This window comes from Zea mays, chromosome 1 (assembly GCF_902167145.1).
Source record: "Zea mays cultivar B73 chromosome 1, Zm-B73-REFERENCE-NAM-5.0, whole genome shotgun sequence".
Lineage (NCBI taxonomy): Eukaryota > Viridiplantae > Streptophyta > Magnoliopsida > Poales > Poaceae > Zea > Zea mays.
In genome coordinates, this window is record NC_050096.1 from 150,514,211 (window position 1) to 150,541,941 (window position 27,731).

The 27,731-nt window shown below is 42.7% G+C and overlaps 1 protein-coding gene and 1 long non-coding RNA gene across 2 annotated transcripts; one reads left to right on the plus strand and one right to left on the minus strand.

Annotated features, from left to right (window-relative positions):
* Window positions 1–2,154: 2,154 nt before the first annotated feature.
* LOC100192955 (Phosphatidylinositol:ceramide inositolphosphotransferase 1) lies at window positions 2,155–5,531 on the minus strand. The gene is made up of 12 exons (NM_001138133.3): window positions 5,075–5,531; window positions 4,861–4,950; window positions 4,591–4,677; window positions 4,414–4,482; window positions 3,895–3,975; window positions 3,714–3,785; window positions 3,571–3,631; window positions 3,380–3,482; window positions 3,176–3,271; window positions 3,055–3,101; window positions 2,847–2,971; window positions 2,155–2,753 (listed from the first exon to the last, which is right to left on the minus strand). Exons 1-12 carry the CDS (start codon window positions 5,108–5,110, stop codon window positions 2,679–2,681), a joined length of 942 nt encoding a protein of 313 aa, NP_001131605.1. The 5' UTR covers window positions 5,111–5,531; the 3' UTR covers window positions 2,155–2,678.
* Window positions 5,532–26,447: 20,916 nt separating this feature from the next.
* Window positions 26,448–27,423, plus strand: LOC109943684 (uncharacterized). The gene is made up of 3 exons (XR_002749738.2): window positions 26,448–26,884; window positions 26,961–27,189; window positions 27,308–27,423. It is a non-coding gene; the product is annotated as an uncharacterized lncRNA (long non-coding RNA).
* The last annotated feature ends 308 nt before the right edge of the window (window positions 27,424–27,731 follow it).

Here is a 27,731-nt window from a genome sequence, read left to right on the forward strand (position 1 = left end):
AACGGACCGTTAGAGTTCAAACATACATTCCACAAACTTAATATAAAAAGAAACAATACACCACGCAATTGAATGCAACAAATAAGTAGACGTTTGGCGCAGGGCTCGCATCTACGACTATGCGAGAAAGAAAAATACAACGGTCGAGGCTACGGTCGAAAGGTGACTACGTTAAGCTGTCATGGATTAAAATACCGGTCTAAACATAACCATATTGATTTAACTAGGTGTGAAAATATATTGCATATGCATTAGACCTAGTGTTGAGATGGAGTTGGCTAGAGGGGATAGATAGTTGTTTCTAAAACTTAATCATGTTGTCTATCTAAAACAAACATAGAATTAATCTAATTGGAAATCGTTGCGGATAGTCTTAAGTAGTAGTTTTATTTCTGCAAAAATAAAAATCAAATTAACCAATATATTTTAATCCTTTCAGACAAAAATGAAATTCCAAAAATTTTAAAGATGGTTGTTCCCCGCATTGTTTTTTAAACAAACTGACCACTTCTAAAGCGTTAATAGATATTTCGAGATAAGCATATTTTTATCACCAATATAAATAAAAATGGTTACCAACTAAAATCAATTTTGTAATAGTGTATATGCATTAGTATCGACATATTAGTACTTGTACCTTGATGAAAAGATGAATCTCTACTATACTTAAAGCATCAGTTTCAACAGTCCTTCCGCAGTCTCGTGTCATCTTTTCACAAATAACTCCTCACGGCTATTTCAAATTAACCTGTTGCATGCCTATAGATGGCCAAACGGCGGCCCGGCACGGACCAGACGCCCGCGGGCCACAGCTCTAGCCCAGGCACGTCATGCCGACCTGCTGACTGTGTTGGGCCGACTTGTTAAAAACGGTGCAGGAGGTGGAGTTCGAACCTATGCCCTGATGGAAGAAGGGCGGGAGACACTAGGTGAAGCTGTTTAACTAGTAGAACATCATGCTCAGATATTTTTAATATTGAATATAATTGTATATATGTATATACGTTTTTTGTAAAATAAAAAAATATAATCGTGTCGGGTCAACACTACGGGCCGAGGCTACAGGCCAAGCACGGCACGATATTCTTGGCTCTTGCAAGTATTAGGTCGTTTCTGAGACCACATTGACGCAATGGACTCCATGGTATTTGAGGTTGCTGAATTGGATGGAGCAACAATGATTTGTCACACTAACAGTAAAATAAAAGTTTATTTGTTGGTTTTAAACGTTAGTAATTGCTACGAAGTAGCATATTTATATGGAGCGCATCTAGTTTTTATTGATGCCTGACTTTAGCAACCACTTCATATTTTGCTCTATCTTTTTTATAAGTTTGAGTTCATGTGACTTATTTTAGAAACTTGAGCTCACAAGCTCTCTTATTTGGTCTCTGTATGGTGGAATTATGTCATTCTATAATATCTCTTCGTTCAGTCAGTCGTTGTGAACTCTTTTCTAATCGCTCACTTCATTGGTCGTGTTGTACCAAGACATATTGGATGAAGTAAACAATAACATTAGTTAGCTAAATCAAAAAATATTACAAAGAGAGCGGAGACAATCAATAAAAAATATTGAGATTTTTTTATAGATAGTTTACGTGAGTATTGTTGTAAGCCGTCGCAACGCACGAGCAACCGACTAGTTATCCTATATTGGATCCACCTAAATTGCTCGAAAAAAATAGTTTACTTTCTCTGGCCAGAAAAGAATAAAGTTCTAGATGTATTTACGGTACTAAATAGGTATATATAAATATAGTATAAAATAAATCTAGGTATACTTATTTAATACTATAAATATTGATAAATTTTTATTTATAGTTGGTCAAACTCAACATAATTTTGCTTAGTCCTACTTTAAAATTACTCTTTTATGTAATAGAGTGAGTACTGTGAATAAATATAATCCGCCCAACTTAACTTCATGTTACAGTTTACAGTCGTGTAGTTATGTTCTGAGCAAAACAACTATAATTATTTCATATATATCAAAATCTTTTTTGTTTAAGCATTTTTATACACTTGCTGACGCACGTGCCTGTTCACTTGTTGCTAATTAAATTATAACCTTTTTTGGACAATTTATTTTAGAAAAGCCTAGAGGTGTTTGACTTGAATAATTAGTTGACTTGGAATAATAAAACCTTTTGCTTATAAGGACAATTTTATATTGACTATACGAATACTGTTCGCATGCAAAGAACCTCAGATGTGTACTATCTATTCACAGTTAATATAAAGAAAGAATCTGAACTCCAAGCTGGAAAATAAAGGAAAGAAACCAGAAAAAGAATGGGTTACAATGAGACAGCTGAGAAGGATATACAGTTTTGCAAAGTGCAAACAAAACTTCTGCTGCCTAGAACAGCGAGATGTAAAGCTATTTCCTTCGTAGCTATGTCATCAAGTCATCAAGGAGCTAGGCACCAAAGCGCGTGGCATCCCATATTTCTTCTTTGGGCCTTGTTCGTTTGTGTAGAATTACATCCAGAATCGTTCCCGTTGAGATTTATATAAACTAGAGAAGCAATCCCCGGAATCGTTCCAGCTGAGGTTTATATAAACTAAAGCAATCCGATTAGGAATCGTTCCGATCCATCAATCCGTAACAAACGAACAGGGCCTTAGCTGTCTGAACAGCTTTTAGCAAACAAAACCCCCTCCATCAGAGTATATCATGCTTTCACAGTTTCACTATCAACTTGGCTTTCATTATCAATTTGCTTTCCATTCATTTGTGTTCGTGGTCTCTGCACCGCAGCATAACAATGTTGCTCAGTTCAGGAAATAAGCAAAATAGCTCAACAAAATCATAGCCATCTCGCATCATGTTAATTTCATACCCGATCAGCTGAATCCATAGAGTTACCATTCAGCAATCTCGTATTTTCTTCTTTCAACTTGGTATCTTTATCCTTTGCACTCAGAGGAAGTATTGATGTGGACCCCACCGATCGATCAGGAAGTTCTACAGGACGAAATTAAGTGTTGGTGATATATGTAACTACATACCAAAACATTACTCCAATATTGGCGGACATTCTTTCCCACCTGTAAGCTTCTTATCCACAAAAAAGACCACCAAATTCACCGTATACCTACGCAAGGAAGATACATCAACAAAGGGGAAAAAACATAGCACAATCATCCAGTTAAATAAACATTTACTAACCATGCAACAACAACATCAACGCTGTAATGCTTGCGAGAAGATACAATAAGAAGACTCTGAACAATAGCCACGCACCAAGCAAGCATCTTACAAAACCTGACATGATTTTTTTTAAAAAAAAAAACAGGACTTAAACATCATTGAACATATATTTCACAAATACGCTGACACAAACAAGAAAACATATGGACAACAAATCTTTACCTCATGCTTCCATATTTCTGGTATGTAATGACAAAAACTAGGGTGAAAATCATGTGGGATGAAAATATCAAGTCACCACATCCATAAATCACTCCTCTTGGGACTGTAGTCAAATGACAGAACAAGCTCAGGATATTTGGACATAAAAAAAAGTAGCACAATATATCAACGCATAGGGAATCACCACTTACAATTAATCAGGAAGACCTCAGCTGCATTCTGGGGTGGTGGTAATCTAGCCAGATGTGAGCCCTGCGCAATACGAGATCAATAAAGTATTTCCATGTGATAATGACATTGCACATAGTAATTAACTTACAACAAAATCTTATACCTCTCGACAATGATAATTAGGTCCTGGAAGCTGTGTTGCATAGAATGTTATTATTCGAAGAAACTGAGAAACCTGAAGAAACCAAAAAAGTTATATATTCCCAGTAAGTTGTAGAGTAGAAATCAAGGTATCATCTGATCAGGAAATCACATAAAAAATCATGCAATAAAGAAACACTCACACATAAGAATGCAAGTACCCTGCGCCATATCAGAACAGTGTAGAAGCGTTTAGTCTGAAGGATGAAAGGATGAAATGTCCACTGCAAAGCAAAATTGACACTGACAATTGAGCAATGCAAAACTTGCAGTTAGGACAAAAGATTGGTCCATTGTGGGAAAAAACAACTGCAAATTGGAATCATCTTGTCACAATTGAGTTAGGTTACTTCTTTTGTAAGACGTGTTAGGTTTTATAAAAGCAGGGTTACCTCCGTAAAAAAAATGAGTTAGGCTAAACATGCAGATTAGAACAAAATAGATGCATTTCAGGAATAAGAAAATTTTGGTAGCAACAGGAGAATGCAAATGCGAGTGAAGAGTACATTGTGAATAAAGCATGACATAGTAATTCGTCAGGTATACACTGCACAGTTGTCAGTTGGTTTAAAACAAATAGCCAATTCCCAATGTGCAGTCATGGCCATCTACCCCCACCGAAGGGAAAAGAAAGACAACAACCAAACAAAAAAGATTAGTACCAACACAAAGGCGAGGAAGATGAACGTAAACAATGTCTCACTGATGTAACCCCTTTCTTTCCCAAGCTCCTACATCAAATTCAGCAAACAAAAAAAACAAATAAGATAACGTTACCAGTATTGAATTTAATAGTGTCGGATGTTGTGAATTGGTTCTCAATCAATCTGTAGACATACCGGAAGAATCATGAAGCCAAGATCTTGAAGGGTGGGCCCCGGCCGGTGCAAATAATGAACCCCATGAGCGGCCAAACCATGAATGTACTGTTTACACCATTAATAACATAAGTAAAGAAGAATTTTTACGCGGAGGAAAACTGCACATACCCAGCTGATCATCTATCAATTTAGTACTGTACACAACCAAAAAAATGTCTCTGGAAAGGCATATGAATCATCCCATGGGAGTGTGGTAGGGAAGGAATCTTGCAGTCGGGATATATTTACCTGAAAAATGACGCCAGCGAGGAGAAGCCGCCATTTTTCAGAGAGAATCTTGAGCTCGACTGATGTCTCCGAGGTAATCCTTCTCACTAGCTGCACGGCAAATAAACCCGATCCTCAAAATCCAAGTCAAGCCTTTTGAACCAGGATCGGGTGAGGCCTCGATCGAAAACATGAACGAAATCCAAGCGCCAAAACACGGACGGGACGTACGGACCTTGGAAGCACCGCGAGCGAGGTAGAAGGGCGACATGGGTGCCGGTGGCCGGCCGCCGGCAGAGGTCGTGTTATGGCACCCCGAATTGGAGCCAAGGCCAAGGAGGAGGCTTGAGGACTCCCGCGTGCAAGAGGAAGCGTTGTGTGCCTCCCCTCCTGGTCCTCCTTCCCGGCGCGCCCTTCGTCTCTTTCCTCTCCTCCTCCCCGGAAGCAGAGGAAGGGAAGGGAGGGAGAGGGAGAGAAATCGGATGTCGGGATGCGAGGATTCCTGGGCTCCTGGCCGATGTGGGGAACTATATATTGGTACTCTAATCTAACAACAACGAGGGTGCAAGAAGGGAAGAGGGTGTTGTCCGGAGAGAGGGAGAGGAAGGGGGGAAGGAGAGAACCCGCATGCGCTGCCGCCGCACGCCCTGCAAGAAATCAGGCCTCGTTTTTCTTGCTCTGTCTGAATCTATAAAGAGACGACGAGCCAGACAGGAATTCAAATGGCCTCTACAAGGTCTGTTTGAAAGGAATATGTGAGGTACACATAAAGGGCCCTTTGAAATACGGGATTTTTTCCCTGTTTTCTTTCTATGTTTTTTCTAGTGAAAATAAAATTATTTATGTAAAATTCTTGTATGATTTCTCTGAAATTCATGCATTCCAAATGAGCCAAGGCTTTGGTACACATAGTCCCCATTTTGGGTCCAACATTACTTGTTGCTCTATATATTTTGTAAAACAAACACCCACCACTATTACTCTCGACCATTATTATCCTCTTATATACATGAAAAGTATAGATGTAGGAGACCTTTGGATTCGGATGGATGAACATGATTTTAATATGTACACCATGTACATCAAAGGCTTATGTGCACTTCATATGTTCTCATATTTGAAATGGGAACGTAATTTGTACTCATATTAGACTATTCATATGAGCAATTAAAATCTAGTAGGTATGTGAGTAATTCGAGGTAATTTTTCACTTACCACCTTTCCTTCTCAGTTTTGATAGTAAACTTTTATTTACCCCCTCCAACATTAATGTTGAATTGCTCACGAATGCACCAGATTTAAAGTGCAAATATGAACACGGGGTTCGATGAGCATAAAATATGTTTACATTTGAAATAGCTCTATTAATAAAAAATAGATCTAAGATAATCGGCTTTACTGTTGAATTTGAGATTTGTCATAAAACTATTTTGTAATGGCTCTTGGCCACCGGCGAGGGAGCTCGCCGCAACGTGAGCACGCGTTCGCCGCAATGGATTGGCAACACGACGATATGTCGCGAGTTCTCTATTATTTTCTTAACCCCTTTCTTAAGTCGGTTACAAGCATATATATCACCCTTACTAGGCTGGCCCAAACTCCTCAACACACACACACACGCCACTTACAGCCCAACTGGGTCCATGACACCGAACAAATGCTCATGTTCACTGTTCAACACCACTCGACTTTAGGCTTTAGCTCCGCTAGCTTCTGAACCCGCTCTCATCTCCTCTACATCCTCTTCTATGGCACCATTAGGTGTGACATCGCCCCCCTCAGAGCTTGCTTGTCCCTAAGCAAGGGCATCCGAGTAGCTTTGATGAAGGACATGATAATCTTCCCAGGTTGTCGCATATGCTGGAATATGACTCCACCTGATCAACACCTGTGGAACTGCTTGGTTGCCCTTATTCACCAACCTACGATCCATTATCTCCAAAGGTGTGACATTGTGACTGCTCAAATCTAAGTAGCTAGGAAGATTGGAAAAGATAGGGGAGTAATCTGGAGTATACGGCTTCAGTTGTGACGCATGAAATATGGGGTGCACCTGAGAAGTGAAAGGGAAATAGGCTCACACCTTTTCCTAATTGATTTTGGTGGTTGAATTGCCCAACACAAATAATTGGACTAACTAGTTTGCTCTAGATTATAAGTTTTACAGGTGCCAAAGCTTCACAACAAACCAATAAAAAGACCAAGAAAGGGTTCAAACAAAGAGAGCAAAAGACAACCCAAAGGCAGCCCTGGTCTGGCGCACCGGACTGTCCGGTGCACCAGGGAACCCAACTCCGAACTTGCCACCTTCGGGAATTCTGGGAGCCACTCCGCTATAATTCACTGGACTGTCTGGTGTGCCAGCGGAGTAACGGCTATACAGCACCAACGGTCGTCTGCAGAGGAACAGTGAAACGCTACAGTGCGCGACTGCGCGCGCAGAAGTCAGAGCAGGCGCAGAAGGCGCACCGGACAGTGAATAGTGACAGTCCAGTGGCCCAGTTGTCAGAAGCTCCAACGGTCGGAACCCAACGGCCTGGTGACGTGGCTGGCGCACCGGACAGTGTCCGGTGGCGCACCGGACTGTCCGGTGCGCCATACGACAGAAGCCTTCACCAATGGTCAACTTGGTGGTTGGGGCTATAAATACCCCCAACCACCACACTTCAATGCATCCAAGTTTTCAGCCTTCAAACCTCATACAAGAGCTCTAGACTTCACTCCAAGACACAAACAAAGAGATCAAATCCTCTCCCAAGTCCAAAGATCATTCCAATCAAATAGTGACTAGTGAGAGAGACAATTGTGTTCATTTGAGTTCTTGCGCTTGGATTGCTTTTCTTCTTCCTTCTTTCTTGTTTCCAACTCAATTGTAATCAAGGCAAGAGACACCAATTGTGTGGTGGTCCTTGTGGGGACTTAGTGTCCCGATTGATTGAGAAGAGAAGCTCACTCGGTCTAGGTGACCGTTTGAGAGAGGGAAAGGGTTGAAAGAGACCCGGTCTTTGTGACCACCTCAACGGGGAGTAGGTTTGCAAGAACCGAACCTCGGTAAAACAAATCACCGTGTCATCCGCCTTATTTGCTTGTGATTTGTTTTCGCCCTCTCTTTCGGACTCGATTATATTTCTAACGCTAACCCCGGCTTGTAGTTGTGCTTAAACTTTATAAATTTCAGATTTGCCTATTCACCCCCCCCCTCTAGGCGACTTTCAATTGGTATCGGAGCACGGTACTTCATTAGAGCCTAACCGCTCGAAGTGATGTCGGGAGCATCCGCCATGAGGGAGATCGGGACCGGCGACAAGTCCGCAAGCTCGGGAAGAACACACTCAAGAGAGTCCGCCCACAAGCACAAGGAGGAATCCTCTTCCTCCATCAAGTCCCAACGGAAGGGTGACAAAAAGAAAAAGATGAAGAAGGTGGTCTACTGCGAGACCGACTCTTCGTCACCCTCCACCTCCGGCTCGGAATCGGCATCCGCCACTTCTAAGCGCCATGAGCGCAAGAAGTATAGTAAGATGCCCGTTCGCTACCCTCGTATTTCAAAACGCACTCCATTACTTTCTGTCCCATTAGGCAAACCACCTATGTTTGATGGTGAAGATTATTCTATGTGGAGTGATAAAATGAGGCATCACCTAACCTCACTCCACAAAAGCATATGGGATATTGTTGAGTATGGAGCGCAGGTACCAAAGGAAGGGGACAAGGATTATGATTCGGAGGAGGTCGAACAAATCCAACACTTCAACTCCCAAGCCACTACTATACTCCTTGCCTCTCTAAGTCGAGAGGAGTATAATAAGGTGCAAGGGTTGAAGAGTGCAAAGGATATTTGGGACGTGCTCAAGACCGCGCACGAAGGAGACGAGGTAACCAAGATCACCAAGAGGGAGACGGTCGAGGGGGAGCTCGGTCGATTCATGCTTCACCAAGGGGAGGAGCCACAAGCGATGTACAACCGGCTCAAGACCTTGGTGAACCAAGTGCGCAACCTCGGGAGCACCAAATGGGATGACCATGAGATGGTCAAGGTTATTCTTAGATCACTCGTTTTTCTTAACCCTACACAAGTTCAATTAATTCGTGGTGATCCAAGGTATAAACTAATGTCTCCCAAGGAAGTGATAGGAAAATTTGTGAGCTTTGAATTGATGATCAAAGGCTCCAAGAAAATCATCGAGCAAGGCGCCACCTCAACACTCGAGGTGCAATCCGTCGCATTCAAGGCGACGGAAGAAGAAAAGAAGGATTCTACACTAAGTAGGATTCCCATCGACGCCTCTAAGCTCGACAACGAGGAAATGGCGCTCATCATCAAGAGCTTCCGCCAAATCCTCAAGCAAAGGAGGGGGAAGGATTACAAACCCTGCTCCAAGAAGGTTTGCTACAAATGTGGTAAGCCTGGTCATTTTATCGCTAAATGTCCTTTGTCTAGTGATAGTGACAGGGGCGACGACAAGAAGGGAAAGAGAAGAGAAAAGAAGAGGTACTACAAGAAGAAGGGTAGTGATGCCCATGTTTGCCGGGAGTGGGACTCCGACGAGAGATCCACCGACTCCTCCTCCGACGAGGACGCCGCAAACATCGTCGTCACCAAAGGCCTTCTCTTCCCCAACGTCGGCCACAAGTGTCTCATGGCAAAGGATGGCAAGAAGAAGAAGGTAAAATCAAGATCCTCCACTAAGTATGCAACCTCTAGTGATGAGGATAATTCTAGTGATGATGAGGATAACTTGCTCACTCTTTTTGCCAATCTTAACATGCAACAAAAAGAGAAACTGAATGAATTGATTAGTGCTATTCATGAGAAGGATGAACTCTTGGATAGCCAAGAGGACTTCATTATTAAGGAAAACAAAAGGCATGTTAAGGTTAAAAATGCTTATGCTCTAGAGGTAGAAAAATGTGAAAAAATAACTAGTGAGCTAAGCACTTGCCATGACACTATTTCTAGCCTTAGAAATGAAAATGTCAAATTAATTGCTAAGGTTGAGAAATCAAATGTTTGTGATGATTCAATTGTTAATCTTAGAAATAATAATGCTAGTTTAATTGCTAAGATTGACAAATTGAATGCATCTCTCTCTAGCCTTAAAAATGAGAATGAAAAATTAATTGCTAAGGCTAAAGATTTAAATGTTTGCAATGCTTCTATTTCCAATCTTAGAGATGAAAATGATATTTTACATGCTAAGATTGTTTAATTAAATACTTGCAAACCCTCTACATCTAATGTTGAGCATGTTACTATTTGCACTAGATGTAGAGACATTAATGTTGATGCTATTCATGATCACCTAGCTTTAATTAAACAACAAAATGATCACATAGCTCAACTTAGTGCCAAAATTAATGAGCATGACTTAGAAAATGAAAAAATTAAATTTGCTACAAGCATGCTTTATAGTGGGAGACGCCCTGGGATTAAGGATGGCATTGGCTTCCAAAAGGGAGACAATGTCAAGCTTAATGCCCCTAAGAAATTGTCTAACTTTGTTAAGGGCAAGGCTCCCATGGCCCAGGATAACGAGGGTTATATTTTATACCCCGCCAGTTATCCCGAGCACAAAATTAGGAGAATTCACTCTAGGAAGTCTCACTCTGGCTCTCATCATGCTTATATGTATAAGAGTGAGGCATCTAGCTCTAGGCAATCAACCCATGCTAAATTGCCTAAGAAAAAAACTCCAATTGCATCAAATGAACCTAACATTTCATTTAAGACTTTTGATGCATCATATGTTTTAACTAACAAATCAGGCAAAATAGTTGCCAAATATGTTGGGGGCAAACACAAGGGCTCCAAGACTTGTGTTTGGGTACCCAAGGTGCTTGTTTCTAATGTGAAAGGACCCAAGACCGTTTGGGTACCTAAGAACAAGGCCTAAATTTGTTTTGTAGGTTTATGCATCCGGGGGCTCAAGTTGGATAATCGACAGCGGGTGCACAAACCACATGACTGGGGAGAAAAGGATGTTCTCCTCCTACGAGAAAAATCATGATCCCCAAAGAGCTATCACATTCGGGGATGGAAATCAAGGTTTGGTCAAAGGACTTGGTAAAATTGCTATATCTCCTGACCATTCTATTTCCAATGTTTTTCTTGTAGATTCTTTAGATTACAATTTGCTTTCAGTTTCTCAATTATGTAAAATGGGTTACAACTGTCTTTTTACGGATATAGGTGTTACTGTCTTTAGAAGAAGTGATGATTCAATAGCCTTTAAGGGAGTGTTAGAGGGTCATCTATACTTAGTTGATTTTAATAGAGCTGAACTCGACACTTGCTTAATTGCTAAGACTAACATGGGTTGGCTCTGGCACCGCCGACTAGCCCACGTTGGAATGAAGAATCTTCACAAGCTTCTAAAGGGAGAACACATTTTAGGACTAACAAATGTTCATTTTGAGAAAGACAGGATTTGTAGCGCATGTCAAGCAGGGAAGCAAGTTGGTGTTTATCATCCACACAAGAACATCATAACGACTGACAGGCCACTGGAGCTACTTCACATGGATCTATTTGGCCCGATAGCTTACATAAGCATCGGGGGGAGTAAGTACTGTCTAGTCATTGTGGATGATTATTCTCGCTTCACTTGGGTATTCTTTTTGCAGGATAAATCTCAAACCCAAGATACCTTAAAGGGATTCTTGAGATGAGCTCAAAATGAGTTCGGCTTAAGGATCAAAAAGATTAGAAGCGACAACGGAACGGAGTTCAAGAACTCACAAATTAAAGGCTTTCTTGAGGAAGAGGGCATCAAGCATGAGTTCTCTTCTCCCTACACACCACAACAAAATGGTGTAGTGGAGAGGAAGAATAGAACTCTTCTCGACATGGCAAGAACCATGCTTGATGAGTACAAGACTTCGGATTGGTTTTGGGCCGAGGCGGTCAACACCGCTTGCTACGCCATCAACCGGTTATATCTTCACCGAATCCTCAAGAAGACATCATACGAACTCCTAACCGGTAAAAAGCCCAATGTTTCATATTTTAGAGTCTTTGGTAGCAAATGTTTTATTCTTGTTAAAAGAGGTAGAAAATCTAAATTTGCTCCTAAGGCTGTAGAAGGCTTTTTACTAGGATATGATTCAAACACAAGGGCATATAGAGTCTTTAACAAGTCCACTAGACTAGTTGAAGTTTCTTGTGACATTGTGTTTGATGAGACTAACGGCTCTCAAGTAGAGCAAGTTGATCTTGATGAACTAGATGATGAAGAGGCTCCGTGCGTCGCGCTAAGGAACATGTCCATTGGGGATGTGTGTCCTAAGGAATCCGAAGAGCCTCCACAAGCACAAGATCAACCATCTTCCTCCATGCAAGCATCTCCACCAACTCAAGATGAGGATCAAGCTCAAGATGATGAAAATGAAGATCAAGAGGAGCCACCTCAAGAGGAGGACAATGATCAAGGGGGAGATGCTAATGACCAAGACAAGGAAAATGATGAGGGTCCAAGATCGCCACACCCAAGAGTCCACCAAGCAATCTAACGAGATCACCCCGTGAACACCATCCTCGGTGATATTCATAAGGGGATAACCACTCGATCTCGTGTTGCTCATTTTTTGTGAACATTACTCTTTTGTTTCCTCTATTGAGCCACACAGGGTAGAGGAAGCACTTCAAGATTCGAATTGGGTGCTGGCGATGCAAGAGGAGCTCAACAACTTCACGAGGAATGAGGTATGGCATTTAGTTCCACGTCCTAACCAAAATGTTGTAGGAACCAAGTGGATCTTCCGCAACAAACAAGATGAGCATGGTGTGGTGACAAGGAACAAAGCACGACTTGTGGCCAAAGGGTATTCACAAGTCGAAGGTTTGGATTTTGGTGAAACCTATGCACCCGTAGCTAGGCTTGAGTCAATTCGCATTTTACTTGCCTATGCTACTTACCATGGCTTCAAGCTTTATCAAATGGACGTGAAGAGTGCCTTCCTCAATGGATTAATCAAGGAGGAGGTCTATATTAAGCAACCTCCCGGCTTTGAAGATAGTGAGTACCCTAACCATGTCTATAAACTCTCTAAGGCGCTTTATGGGCTCAAGCAAGCCCCAAGAGCATGGTATGAATGCCTAAGAGATTTTCTTATCGCTAATGGCTTCAAAGTCGGAAAAGCCGATCCTACTCTATTCACTAAAACTATTGCAAATGATTTGTTTGTATGCCAAATTTATGTTGATGGTATCATATTTGGGTCTACTAACAAATCTACTTGTAAATAATTTAGTAGAATCATGATTCAAAAATTCGAGATGTCAATGATGGGGGAGTTGAAGTATTTTCTAGGCTTTTAAGTCAAGCAACTCCAAGAGGGCACCTTCATTAGCCAAACGAAGTACATTCAAGACATTCTTTCAAAGTTTGGGATGAAGGATGCCAAGCCCATCAAGACACCCATGGGAACCAATGGGCATCTCGACCTCGACACGGGAGGTAAATCCGTAGATCAAAAGGTATACCGGTCGATGATAGGATCTTTACTCTATTTATGTGCATCTCGACCGGATATTATGCTTTTAGTATGCATGTGTGCAAGATTCCAAGCCGATCCTAAGGAAGTTCACCTTAGGGCCGTGAAACGAATCTTGAGATATTTAGTTTATACTCCTAAGTTTGGCCTTTTGTACCCCAGGGGATCCACTTTTGATTTAATTGGATATTCAGATGCTGATTGGGCAGGGTGTAAGATTGATAGAAAGAGCACATCAAGGACTTGCCAGTTCTTGGGAAGATCTCTGGTGTCTTGGGCTTCCAAGAAACAAAATTCTGTAGCTCTTTCTACCGTCGAAGCCGAGTATATTGCCATAGGCCATTGTTGTGCGCAATTACTTTGGATGAGGCAAACCCTTAGGGACTATGGTTACAAATTAACCAAAGTTCCTCTCCTATGTGATAATGAGAGTGCAATCCGCATGGCGGATAATCCCGTTGAGCACAGCCGCACTAAGCACATAGTCATTCGGTATCACTTTTTGAGGGATCACCAACAACGGGGGGATATCGAGATTGCTTATATTAACACCAAAGAACAATTAGCCGATATCTTTACCAAACCACTAGATGAGAAAACTTTTACCAAACTTAGGCATTAGCTAAATATTCTTGATTCTAAGAATTTTGATTGATATTTTGCACACATAGCTCATTTATATACCTTTGATCATCTCTCTTTCATGTGCTATGACTAATGTGATTTTCAAGTGTATTACATGCTAAGTCATAGATTGAAAGGGAATTGGAGTCTTCGGCGAAGACAAGGCTTCCACTCCACTCCATCGAATTATTCATCCTTCGCCATCGCTCCACACCGTTCTCCAAGTTGGTATAATCTTCACTCCTATATTATTTACCAAAGGGGGAGAAAGTTTGAAAAAGGGCTTATATTTCACTAACAAGTATCCATTTTTGGCGATTCATGACAAAGGGGGAGAAAGTATTAGCCCAAAGCAAAAGGACCGCACCACCACCAATTTCAAAAAATTGTAGTCTTTCAGTTTGTACTAAAGATGTGTTTTTTAAAGATTTCAAAATGGTATCTTATTATTGATATAATTTCAAATTGGTATACCCTCTTCAAAATTAATATCTAAAACCCTCTTGAACACTAAGAGGAGGATTTCATTAAGGGGGAGTTTTGTTTAGTCAAAGGAAAAGCATTTGAAACAGGGGGAGGAAATTTCATATCTTGAAAACGCTTCTCAAAATCTTATTCATATACCTTTGACTATTTGCAAAAGACTTTGAAAAGAATTTCCAAAACATTGCAAAACAAAACAAGTGGTGCAAGTGTGGTCCAAAATTTTAAATAAGAAGAAAGCCATCCATGCATATCTAGTAGAAATAATTATTGGTTTCATTCCAAGCAACCTTTGCACTTACCTCATGCAAACTAGTTCAATTCTGCACTTTTATATTTGCTTTGGTTTGTGTTGGCATCAATCACCAAAAAGGGAGAGATTGAAAGGGAAATAGGCTCTCACCTTTTCCTAATTGATTTTGGTGGTTGAATTGCCCAACACAAATAATTGGACTAACTAGTTTGCTCTAGATTATAAGTTTTACAGGTGCCAAAGGTTCATAACAAACCAATAAAAAGACTAAGAAAGGGTTCAAACAAAGAGAGCAAAAGACAACCCAAAGGCAGCCTTGGTCTGGCGCACCGGACTGTCCGGTGCACCACCGGACAGTGTCCGGTGCACCAGGGAACCCAACTCCGAACTTGCCACCTTCGGGAGTTCTGGGAGCCACTCCGCTATAATTCACCGGACTGTCCGGTGTAGCACCAGACTGTCCGGTGTGCTAGCGGAGTGTTGGGGCGAAGGCGAAGACGCCACCCTTCGCTCGATGCCTTCGCCAACCTCGCTGCACCAACGGAGACAAGACGACTGGCAGACGTACCCTTCGTCCCACGCGTCGTCGGACGAAGGCCTGTGATGAGGTCGTCCCATCTCGCGGCCTCGTCCAACATGGAGGCCCACGTGTGATCCGTCCCATGTAACAGGCCCTGCGTGGCCGCTACGCATTACTGGCCTAATTTGTAAAGGTCTCCCTGTAATTACTGTCTGTAACCCTGCTTTATGGGAATATTCCGGGGATAACCTAGGCGCCTGAGGGCACATGCGTCCTTAACCCAGGACGCTGGGCACTCGGATACCTATAAATACCCCCGCACAGTGCCCTTGAGAGGCTAGATTAACAGAGCTTTTGCCATCTCGAATTGAAACCTTGTTTACGTTGCTCTCACTCCCCCATTGGATCAACTTGCTCGGGAGAGCAAGTCCCAACATGGAGTAATGGCTATACAGCGCCAATGGTCGTCTGCAGAGGAACAGTGAAACGCTAAAGTGCGCGACTGCGCGCGCAGAAGTCAGAGCAGGCATAGAAGGCGCACCGGAAAGTGAATAGTGACTGTCCGGTGCACCACCGGACTGTCTGGTGGCCCAGTTGTCTGAAGCTCCAACGGTCGGAACCCAACGGCCTGGTGATGTGGCTGGCGCACCGGACTGTCCGGTGCGCCATACGACAGAAGCCTTCACCAAAGGTCAACTTGGTGGTTGGGGCTATAAATACCCCCAACTACCACACTTCAATGCATCCAAGTATTCAGCCTTCAAACCTCATACAAGAGCTCTAGACTTCACTCCAAGACACAAACAAAGAGATCAAATCCTCTCCCAAGTCCAAAGATCATTCCAATTAAATAGTGACTAGTGAGAGAGACAATTGTGTTCATTTGAGTTCTTGCGCTTGGATTGCTTTTCTTCTTCCTTCTTTCTTGTTTCCAACTCAATTGTAATCAAGGCAAGAGACACCAATTGTGTGGTGGTCCTTGTGGGGACTTAGTGTCCCGATTGATTGAGAAGAGAAGCTCACTCGGTCTAGGTGACTGTTTGAGAGAGGGAAAGGGTTGAAAGAGACCCGGTCTTTGTGACCACCTCAATGGGGAGTAGGTTTGCAAGAACTGAACCTCGGTAAAACAAATCACCGTGTCATCCGCCTTATTTGCTTGTGATTTGTTTTCGCCCTCTCTTTCGGACTCAATTATATTTCTAACGCTAACCCCGGCTTGTAGTTGTGCTTAAACTTTATAAATTTCAGATTTGCCTATTCACCCCCCCTCTAGGTGACTTTCAAGAAGTCACTGGCAACTCCAAACGATAAGCCACTTCACCCACACGCTCCAACTTGGAATTGGCGTTCAGTTCTAAAACGGTCTGCCTTCAACTTCATCTGGTTCTGAGCTACTGCTAACTGCTCCCTCAACATCTCATTAAACTAAGCCCATTCAGCTAGAAGTTGTGCCACATTAACTTCAACATCATATGGAATATGTCATGTAGCTACAAAAGGAGGGTCATACACGTATAACACCTTAAAAGTAGAGCAAGCCAAAGAGGAGTGGTAAGAAGTATTATACCAAAATTCGGCAAGAGACAGCTAAGCTTTCCACTTTGTAGGTTGAGCGTGCACCAGACACCTCAGGTACATCTCCACACATTGGTTAACATGCTCACTTTGGTCGTCGGTTTGTGGATGGTGTGCCATATTGAGATTCAATTTAGTCCCCAAGAGTTTGAACAATTGAGTCCATAAAGTGCTGGTAAAGACCTTATCCCTGTCATTGAGTATAGATTTTAGAAGAACATGCAATCGGACCACCTGATCCAAGAGAACATGGCCCACATGTGCAACAGTGAAGGGGTGTTTCAGTGCTATAAAATGGGCATACTTTGAGAAACGATCAACCACAATGAGAATTGTATCGAAGCCTTCGAACTTGGACAACTTCTCGATGAAATCCATTGCAATGTCTTGCCATGCACCTTGGGGAACTGGAAGTGGCTACAATAACTCAGTCGGATGCACTCTTTCCCCTTTTGATCTTTGACAGGTTTGGCACTGCTTGACAAAATCCTCCACATCAGTTTTCATACCCTTCCGAAAGAACAATTTCTTCAGCCGATGATAAGTAGCGTGCACCCCCGAATGACCTCCAACTGCATTATCATGCAGTGTTGCCACCAATTTGGTTTGGAGAGCAAAATTTTGGCCCACCAAAATCATAATTATCTTTCTTGATGACCCCTTGAGACAGTGAATAGCCATGTTCATTAGGGTTGTGTATACATAACCGAACCGATAGGGATTGAGCAACGGTATCAGTCACATAAGAGTTCATGACTTCCTGAATCTAGATCGGTTGAACCTCACTGATCACTGCAATGTCATTGCATAACCCACACGAGGGAGTGCATCTGCCATTTTGTTTTCTCTACCTTGTTTATAAACCACCTTACATTACACACCCATTAACTTTGCCATAGCTTTACGTTGTAACTCTGAGTGGAGATCTTGACTGTCCAAGAAACTAAGAGCTTTATGATTTGTCCGAATTTCAAACTCACCCCCATTGAAGATAATGGAGCCAACAATCCATAGCCATGATCAGTGCAATAAAGTCTTTTTTGTATATAGACAACTTCTGATTTTGGCTCCCAATGCTTTACTCAAGTAAGCTATAGGTTGATCTTGTAGAATCAACACGGTCCCCACTCCATCGTCACATGCATCAGTTTCGATAGCAAAGAACAGGTGAAAATCTGGTAAGGTGAGTACTAGGGTAGTTACCATAGCCTGCTTCAGATGTTGAAAAGCAGCTTCAGCCTCGTCTGTCCAATGGAAAGCCCCTTTCCATAATAGCTTTGTCAGTGGCCAAGAAATAACTCCATAACCCTGCACAAAACGCCTGTAGTATCCTATCAGACCTAGGAACCCCCTGAGGTCAGTGACATTTCCTGGTCTCGGTCGATTGACCATTGCCATCGTTTTTTGTGGGTCAGTAGCAACACCTTTCCCTGAGATGATATGACCTAAGTAAGTTAGCTCCTTGTTGCCAAACACACATTTCCTCTCCTTGTGATAGAATTTGTGATCTCTTAAGGTAGTAAACACCAGCCTCAAGTGCTCCAAATGAGACTACCAGGTTGGAATATAGACCAGAATGTCGTCTATAAATACCATAACAAACTTCTGAACAAAAGGAGCTAACACCAAGTTCATCACACACTGAAAGGTGGCCAGAGCGTTGGTAAGCCCAAAGGAATGACCCTGAACTGGTAATGACCCTAGTGGGTCTTAAACTTAGTTTTGAACTCTTCTGAGGCTCCCATCCGCACTTGATGATACCCTGATGTCATATCCAGACTGGAAAAATGTGTGCCCACGAGCTCATCTAAATTCTCCTCGACCACCGGCATAGGGAATCGATTCTCGATGGTCATGTCGTTCAATTTCCTGTAATCGACACAGAACCGCCAGGTACCATCCTTCTTTTGCATTAAGAGGACCAGGGAAGCAAAAGGCTCACTCTTGGAGTGATCAAGCATGTCCTCAATAGTTCAGACACCTGCTTCTTGATCTTAGTCTTATGATGGGGAGAATATTTATAGGGTCTAGAATTGACTGGTATGGATCCTGGGAGCAAAGGGATGTGATGGTCAAACGGTCGAGATGGAGGCAATTCAGTTGGTGTAGCAAAAATGTCTCTAAACTCCCCCAATAGCCCTTGCAGTTCCCTATTGACCTCCTTTGTGTTATCTTCAGTAACTTCCTCCAACAAGGCAAAAATTCAGATATCTTTTCCTCGTAACCTGTAATACTCAAAATTGTATACAAGGAATATATATAGTGAATTCCTTATTTTATGTGCCATATTTGCATCATAAAAAGAACACACATATAATTGAGAGTGATTAATTAAAACCAATGATACCAAAATACAATAAAATGCACCATGTGGAGTTTATATGTTTGTGCATTAAATAAAATAATAAGGATGATGATAATAAAATAATAATTCTAAAGGATGGAGGTAACCCTGAATTAAAATTTGGGTTTTGAAAATAAGAGGTAGAGGAATGATATAAAATATAAACAATATAATTATATTCCAAAGTTGGTATTCCTAATTTCACAATATGATTGAGAACAAATTTGGAACAAATTTGAATTCAAAATTCGGACTCAAATTAAACTTAGAAATAGAGAAGAAAAGAAATAGAAAGGAAAAAAACAAAAACGACCCCGCTGGGCTCACTAGACGGTTTTCGGCCCACATAGCGCGCTCGCTGCGCACGCGACCGCAGCACAGGCTCCACTCCACGCCCGCGACCTGACTGCCATGTGGGACCGGTTTGTCGGACGCATCGTTACCGCGATAAGCATGGGCGCTTCTGCCGAACTCCGTCCGCAACGGCCTCCCCGCATCCGCCGCTCACGCACCGTGGACCCAGCCTCTTCTCTCCTTCCCCTTAAGAACCGTAGGCGCGGCACCCTTGCCCGAGCCGATTCCTCAGCAAATCACCCCTTATCCAACCTACTCATCGAGAGGGGCAAGTCCAGAAAGCGTACTAGGTGCGCCGCCGCAACCCAAACTCGCGGTGTGCGCTGTCGTTGCTCGATGTGTGAGGTCTGCGAGGTCCGCCTGGACAAGCGCTTGCGACGAGTGAACCTTCGAGAAGAATTCAGGCGAGGGTCGACGTCCAATTTCTCGCTGGAGTCCAAGAACCACGGCGGAGCTGCGGTGCGCCGTGGGCCTGGGTCCCTACCTCGCCCCTATAGGTAATTCGTCTTCCAGGATGTTCTCCATTCATCCCTCATCTCGTAGCACCAGTTTAATTTCAGATTAGTGCTCGGTGGTGGTGGAATTTCAGCTCGCGGGTGAGCTCCACAGTGGGGAGGGCCAGCCAACGCGACTGGGTGTTCGGATGGGGAAGAAGGGCCGCTGGCCGTTGATCTGATGGTGGGCGGCCTAGATTAGAAGGTAGCTTACCCCCTTCGTTCAATGGAACTGTGACCGTAGATCTGTGCTTCGACGGGTGAGAGTGTGCCTGGGTATTTTAAATCCGGACCGTAGACAAGGATCCAATGGCTGCGATCTAGTTTCTGTTTGATCCGCGCTTGATAGAACCGTTCGATGGTAATCTGGCGGCCCAAACTTCGCCATACCCCTTCGCCCTGTCGTTCTTGCTAAAGAGACCCTAAGAAATAAGGAAATCAACCCGCGGTACTGTGACTGAGTGGAATGAGTCTGGGACATTCTTGCGCAGGGGTCCCTGCTCTTCCCTGTATTAGTGCGCTCAGTCCAAAGGTTAAGAAAATCAGATAAATGAAATTAGAAATTGATTTTTAATGTGAAAATAAATGCTAGAAGTGTTTAATTCATAGAAAATTCATACAAAGTCCAAATTGAACCATTCCAATTTCTAAAATTTTGTAATATTAATGTCTATCACCTAGATTCTCTGTTTTAACATGAAAACAGTAAAAAAATTAATTTCTAATTTAATCCTATCTCAAGCACATTAAACCTTAGGAAATTCATAACTTGCAATCCATAACTCCAAAATTAATTATTCCTGTTCCTATGATCTTATTTTAATGTCTAGATTATTACTGTGTATTTTATTTACATGTTTGGTGCAATGTTAATTTTTGCTATACTATGTATGTATTGTGTTGATGCGAGTAGACAAGCAAGCCACTGTGGATTCTGAGGTTCAACAAGTAGAAGTAGCTGCGCAGGAGCTCATTGAAGGCAAGTTGTGCCCTTGATCACTTACTTTTTCCCAGTCATGTTCTTGTTAATTATAATGATCTGCATAGGTTAATTTTGATGGGATCCAATAGGTTACCCCAGTTTTGGTTATCTTTATACCTTGTTTACCACTGAAATATTTTTTGGTAGTACCTGCTATTGCTTTATGTGGATTTGGGTATGGAGATACACTATTCATAATTACACTTTTATTATCTTTTTATTATTACTGCTCATGTTAAGATCATTATGTTAATGGGAACATGGAGCGACCACCCGGGAAAACAGTGCTACCACAAGGGTATAATGGGACGCCCTTGGCTGATTAACTAGGAAAGCTAGTGGATGACTTCCTTACCTGAAAGGGGCAAGGGCAGTAGGGGAGTGGTCAGTGTAGGGAGGTCCTTGGGTTGATTTTGCTGCGATGGCGGTCAGGCGAGGGATTCCTGCACTGGAGCTTCCTATAAACTGTAGCGGGATTTCTGAAGCTAGTGGAACTTTGTAAAGGCCTCGTAGTGTTACCCTGCCTCGCCTCCTCGATAGAGGTGTATGGGATTGGCCATCTCTTGGCAGATGGGTAACATGACTTGTGGGTAAAGATGCGCAACCTCTGCAGAGTGTAAGACTGGTATACTAGCCGTGCTCACGGTCATGAGCAGCTCGGACCCTCAATTAATTTATGGAACTTAAATTTAATTTGACATTTGCATCGCATTTGGGATTATTTTACTATTACTTTTCTTTATTATTATTAAGGTTTGATATTTACTTACACTTAGTAATTGCTAATAAAATTCTGACCAACTTATAAAAGCAATGCTCAGCTTCAGCCTTTACTTCATTGATCAGCCTTACACTTCATGAACTCCCACCTTTGGTGAGTTCATGCCACATTATTCCCCACGACTTGTTGAGCTATGAACATATGTGAGCTCACTCTTGCTGTCTCACACCCCCCCCCCCACAGGAGAAGAACAGGTGGTTCAGGAGGAGCCGCAAGGCGAGGAGTATGATCTGATCTAGGTGGCGTTTCTCAGTTGACATTGGCGCCGACGATCCTTAGTTTGTTTTATGTTTATTCTTTTATTTTGTATTAAGTCTTCCGCTATGTAATAAATACTCTGATGTTTTATAACATTTATCTCTATACACTCTGTTATTATATATGTTGTCTTCTTTGGCGCATGTATGAGATGCACCCGGCTTTGTTCCTTAAAGCCCGGGTGTGACATAACCTCTTCTCCACTTGTAAAGTAGAAACCTCCGCTACTGCCTTCTATTGTTCAGTGTTCCCCACCAGCTGAACCTTCATCCCTCTATCCACAAAACTCATGATATTGCCTTCTTAGTCACAATTCATGGACTATGATGCCTTAACCAGTCGTACCCCAAAATGGCATCATAGGATCCCAACCTCAGCACCCTCATATCACTCTGGTATGTGTGACCATTTGCCCACCATTCCAGGGATTTCACCATGGGGTCACTAATCAGGATCTCCCCATTTGCCACCTTCACCTTAGCAGGAACACATGATTGCACCTTCAGTCCCATCCTATCCACCAACTGTTTATTAACAAAACTAGTGGAAGTTCCCGAGTCTACCAACACTAGCATCACCTGATTCTTAAGCAAAGCTTGGACTGCCATACACTCCTCATTTGTGGTACCACTAATAGCATTCAATGACAACAAATGACTCTCCTCCTCCCCTTTTTCCTCCTACTCAATCTGTGTCAACACTTGTTCTAACAGTGTCATTCCTAGGTCGTCTGTAATTAAGGCATTTAACTGCATTTGCACTTTCTTAGGGCATCGAGCTTGGTGGCCTAGTTCAAACTTATCACCACATGTGTAACACAACCCATTTTATCAACTATATTCCTTCACCAATATCTCCTTGGAGATATCAGGCATAGAGGAAGATCCCCTATTGTCAGGTTTGGACACAACATTACCAAACCGACCCTAGCTTATTGTCTTTAATGTATTATGTCTCTGTTTGTCCAAGATACCCTACTGAATTCATGCCAACAACGCAACACGCTCTACTGATGCAGGTAAATGAGACCGCACTGGTCCCTGCAACTCTTGCTTCAGCCCTTAATGAAGTGAGCCACATAGAGTGTTTCATCCAGATCATGGTTGTGTAATGATGTAGCAAACCTTGCTTCCTCAAATGCCTTCTTATACTCCTCAACAGATCCCGACTGCCTCACTTCCATCAAGGTTTGCATAGCCTGAGAGTACTCCTCGGCCCCGAACTTCAACATCACTGCCTCACAAAACTCCTCCCACGATCTGAGGTCATATTAAATCTTAAAAATCTGAAACCACTATGATGCATTCCCTCCATATTCAATGAGGCCGACACAACCCACACTGACTCTGGAACTTGGTAGAGTGTGAAATAATCAACACACTTGTCAATCAAAATCCTGGCCCCCCTTCAAATTTTGGAAATGACATCCATGGTATGGGTAAATTATACCTCCATCTCCTCTATACTACGCCCCAACCTCCTGATTACGATTCAGATTTTGTCCTCCATACCTTCGGTTGGGTTCCCGTGGCGCAGGTAGCGGCGCTCCACTGCAAATCCTTACGCCTAGCACTGACTCCTATGATTCCATATCCCTCGCCATCTACTCCAGCCTCAGTTCCGCCACCTCCTTCCTAGTTTGCTCCAACTGCTGCGCGAGCCGCACCCTTTCATCCATCGCCTTCTGCGCCACGCTCGCCGCCAATCCCACCTGCGCAAGCAGTTGTTGTTGAAATTCGTCCATCCCCATGACCTTTTCAGTTAGTCGATCCATCTTCGCCATCATCACCGATCTGCATCCTCCCTCTCATTGGTGGTCTTGGCTTCCAGAATGAACTTTGCCTGTGCCGAGGGTTTCGATACGGGCGTCGTTGCTGCGATGATGGAGCCGCCGTGGTGGGGATCAACCCACGCCGAGGAAGCCAAGCTTTGATACCAGATGTAATGGCCCTTTGCCGCCGGCGAGGGAGCTTGCCGCGATGTGAGTGCAAGTTCGCCGTAGGGACTGGCAAAACGACGATATGTGGCGAGTTTTCTCTATTGTTTTTTAACCCCTTTTTCAAGTCTATTACAAGCATATATATATATATATATATATATATATATATATATATATATATGGGCTGGCCCAAACTCATCAACACACCCACACACGCCACTTACAGCCCAACTGGGTCCACGACACCGAACCCACACTCATGTTCATTGTGTGACATCACCTGACTTTAGGCTTCAGCTCCGCGAGGTTCTAAACCCGCTCTCATCTCCTCTCATCCTCTTCTATGGCACCATCAGGCATGACATATTTAGCTTACGCAGCAACTTCGGATTCATGTAAAAGTACTTTGTTAGAACTTTTTTCTTTTAGGATATGCCTCATATGTAAATAATTGATTCATTCTCTTTCTAAAAAAAAGCCAAGATGTAGTATGGGGCACGATCAGCCGACGCGGGAGGAGCATGGCCGGTCGAGGGCAGGGTATGGTCGATCGGAGAAGGGACGTGGTTGCGAACTATAGCTACCTATGTTTGGAAAGAAAGAAGCGACGAGAAATAAAAGAATGGATCATTTTTTATTTTTTATGTAAGCAGTGACCGTGATGAGTAATTTTGGGTAGTTTTTAACAATTCCATCAAACTAATATAATGGAGTACGTCTCGAGGAGCTTTACTAAAATGATGCATATCAATTTGGTAAATCTAAATTTCATGCTGAACTACTTGGTCAACTTTTTGTAAAATAGAGGTGCTTTTTCAAAAATATTGACGAAACTATCCTAAGCAAGCTCTAGAGTATAGATTGATCATTGATTCCCTCGTCTCGTCGTGTACAAGAAATTATGCGGAGGCCAGGTTCTTCCCCAGAGCGAGAGGCAAGGGAGAGACGAGAGAAAGAAGCTTCTACAATGGAATTTTTTATATAAAAAAAACTAGAATGGAATTCGAATAGCCACTACACGACGGTTGATCTTTAGCGACCCTTATTAGGTACCAACTGTTGGTTGCTAAAGGTTAGGGACCGACGGTCAGTCGCTAAATCTTTTTGTAGCAACGGTCGGTTGGTCACTAAAAGTCTAAAAATTTAACAACTTATGGTTGGTCGCTATAGATGTCGTCGGGGACTAGCGGTGGGTCGCTAAAGAGCAAGGATCACTATCGAATCTTATAGCCTGAACGTACCTGTAGATGTTAGTGACTAAAAATTAATTAAAACAAGTAAACATTGATCGCTAAATTGCGTGGTGAATCATGGTAACAATGATGATGAGTTTAGCGAGCATCCTACAGAAAATGATGCAATATCTGAGTTGTTGTAACACTATAAAAGATATCAACTAAAAATAATGAATTTAGTTATTACGATAAATAGGGTAATAAATTTTATTCAAATGTTTATTATTTATTTGCATTCGTAATAATTTATTCAAATATTTATTATTTATTTGGTAAATTTTTTATGAACTTTTGAGTAATTTAAAAATGCATTTCGAAATAAATAAAAAAAGAAAACCATCCCTAACCCTAAAGCCCACTAGAGGCCCATCTACCTAAACCTAGCAGCCGCGCGCAGGCTTCTCTCCCAGCCGCCGCCGCCTCTATCTCTCCCTTCCCCTCTCCCCTCACCTCTCTCCTCCCTTCCCTCGCCTCGCTCCTCTCGCTCCCAGAACGCCGTCCACTGGTCTCGCCTCCCGGCGACCGCTCCACGCCTCCACTGCTCCCGGCGGCTGCTCCATTGCTCCCGGCGGCTGCTCCATTGCTCCCGGCGTCCGGCGTTCTGCTCCTGCGTCGTCCTCGTCCTCGGCGCCGCCGCCGACGCGGGCAGTGGTGCCGCCGTCCCCCGCGCACGAGGCCGGCACGTGGTTCCTGCTCCGGGCGGCCCCAAACCAGTGAGTAGGACGGACGTGTCGGCGTCCCGACTTTGTTGTTCTGTTCTGTCTGCCTGGGCAATGTGGGTAGGTAGCTCACGCTGTTGTTGCCGTGCGCTCTCGATCATCTTCGTCCGTGCAGGAGGAGGGAGCCGCCGTTGCCGCACATCCCCAAGAGCTACTTGATGGTTAGGTCAGTACCTGCCTGGCTCCCTCCCCATCCACGTACTACCATTAATTTCTCTGAAACCCTCATCTCTTCAATCTCTGAAACCCTCCTCGGCGGCGTAGTTGACAACGAAGCAATTGTGTTGAATAGTCTTATTTTCCTTCCTTGGTTGCTCTTCATTTTGTATGAATTACTAATTACAGATGGATGTGTACTGACTGCATGGTCTCTGTTTTCTCGAGGCAGTACACCCACCGTCCATGCCGTTGTGGAGCTAGTGGCCAGTCCCTCCATTATATTCATGGATGAGCCAACCACCGGCTTGGATGCTCGTGTTGCAGCTATTGTCATGATAACAGTACAAAAGACGGTTGACACTGGACGAACTGTTGTCTGCACAATTCATCAACCAAGCATTGAGATTTTTTTAATCTTTTGATGAGGTATGAACAAGTTTAGATGGTATAGCCATATAAGTGGACAAAACATAGACACAACAAGCAATTGAGAAACATGATAGTCCAATGCTGGAGTGGTGTCAAGGTAATTACACAACTAAAACAAACATGATTCTCGACAAACTTAAACAGCAGTCAAATTGGACAAATGTACAGAAGTATGAATGAAGTTGTAAAATGCAGTTGTAAGTTAAAGTAGAAGACAATCAAAGAACTACATGATAAACTGGTCTTTCTTTTATACAAGTACGTATAGGCACTACGGAATTACCATCCTAAGTTTTAAATTAAATTTGTTCCATTTCAGCTTCTGCTTATGAAAAGAGGTGGCCAGCTCATATACAGTGGTTCGGTAGGTCCACTCTCTAGCAACATGATAAAGTATTTTGAGGTAAGATTGCCTAAGATAGACGTTTATATTTGAAAGATGCATAGAGAAGAAAATACTGAAAATTACTTTGTAACAGGCCATACCAGGCGTTCCTAAAATAAACAAGGGACAAAACCCAGCAACATGGATGTTAGACATCAGTTCACACATAACAGAATATGAAATTGGAGTGGACTATGCAGAAATTTATTGCAATTCCTCCCTGTACAGGTAACCCCCCATCTGGACTATGCAGAAATTTATGGCTATCGTTCCTCATCTTCATCTTTTGGAACGTCTTCTCTGGCTTCATAATCGTGAGAGAGGTAACCCCCCCATCTGAATCGGCTGAGAAATGAATTGGATCCATTAGCGAGCTGGTGAAATCACCAAATCAAACCAAACCAATCCGTATACCTGATGAGTTGAGTAAATTTGCTGCAGATGATGCCTGTGTGGTGGCGGTGGGTGTACTGGGCGGATCCGGCGGCATGGATAGTTCATGGCAGAGCGCCCCTCGTTTGTGGAGTTCCTCGAGGCATATTTATAATAATATTATATATTTATATCATGGTGATATTTTGTATTTGTCGTTATGTATCTATATTCCATACTAATTTTTTATTTTGTAGCTTTGGTGCTTTTGTGTAAATGATCTAGTTGTGAATGATATTATAATTGTGATGCTTTTGTGAATATATAATTGTGGTGCTTTTGTGTTGGATCTATGACTGTGGTATACTGATTAACTGTGTATGTTTTTATGATTTGTGTATAAAAATCTGTGATTTGTGGTGCTTAATTAAATGTATATTATTATTAATAGCAACTGTAAAAAGGGCGACTTTCTGTTGGTTGCTAAATATAT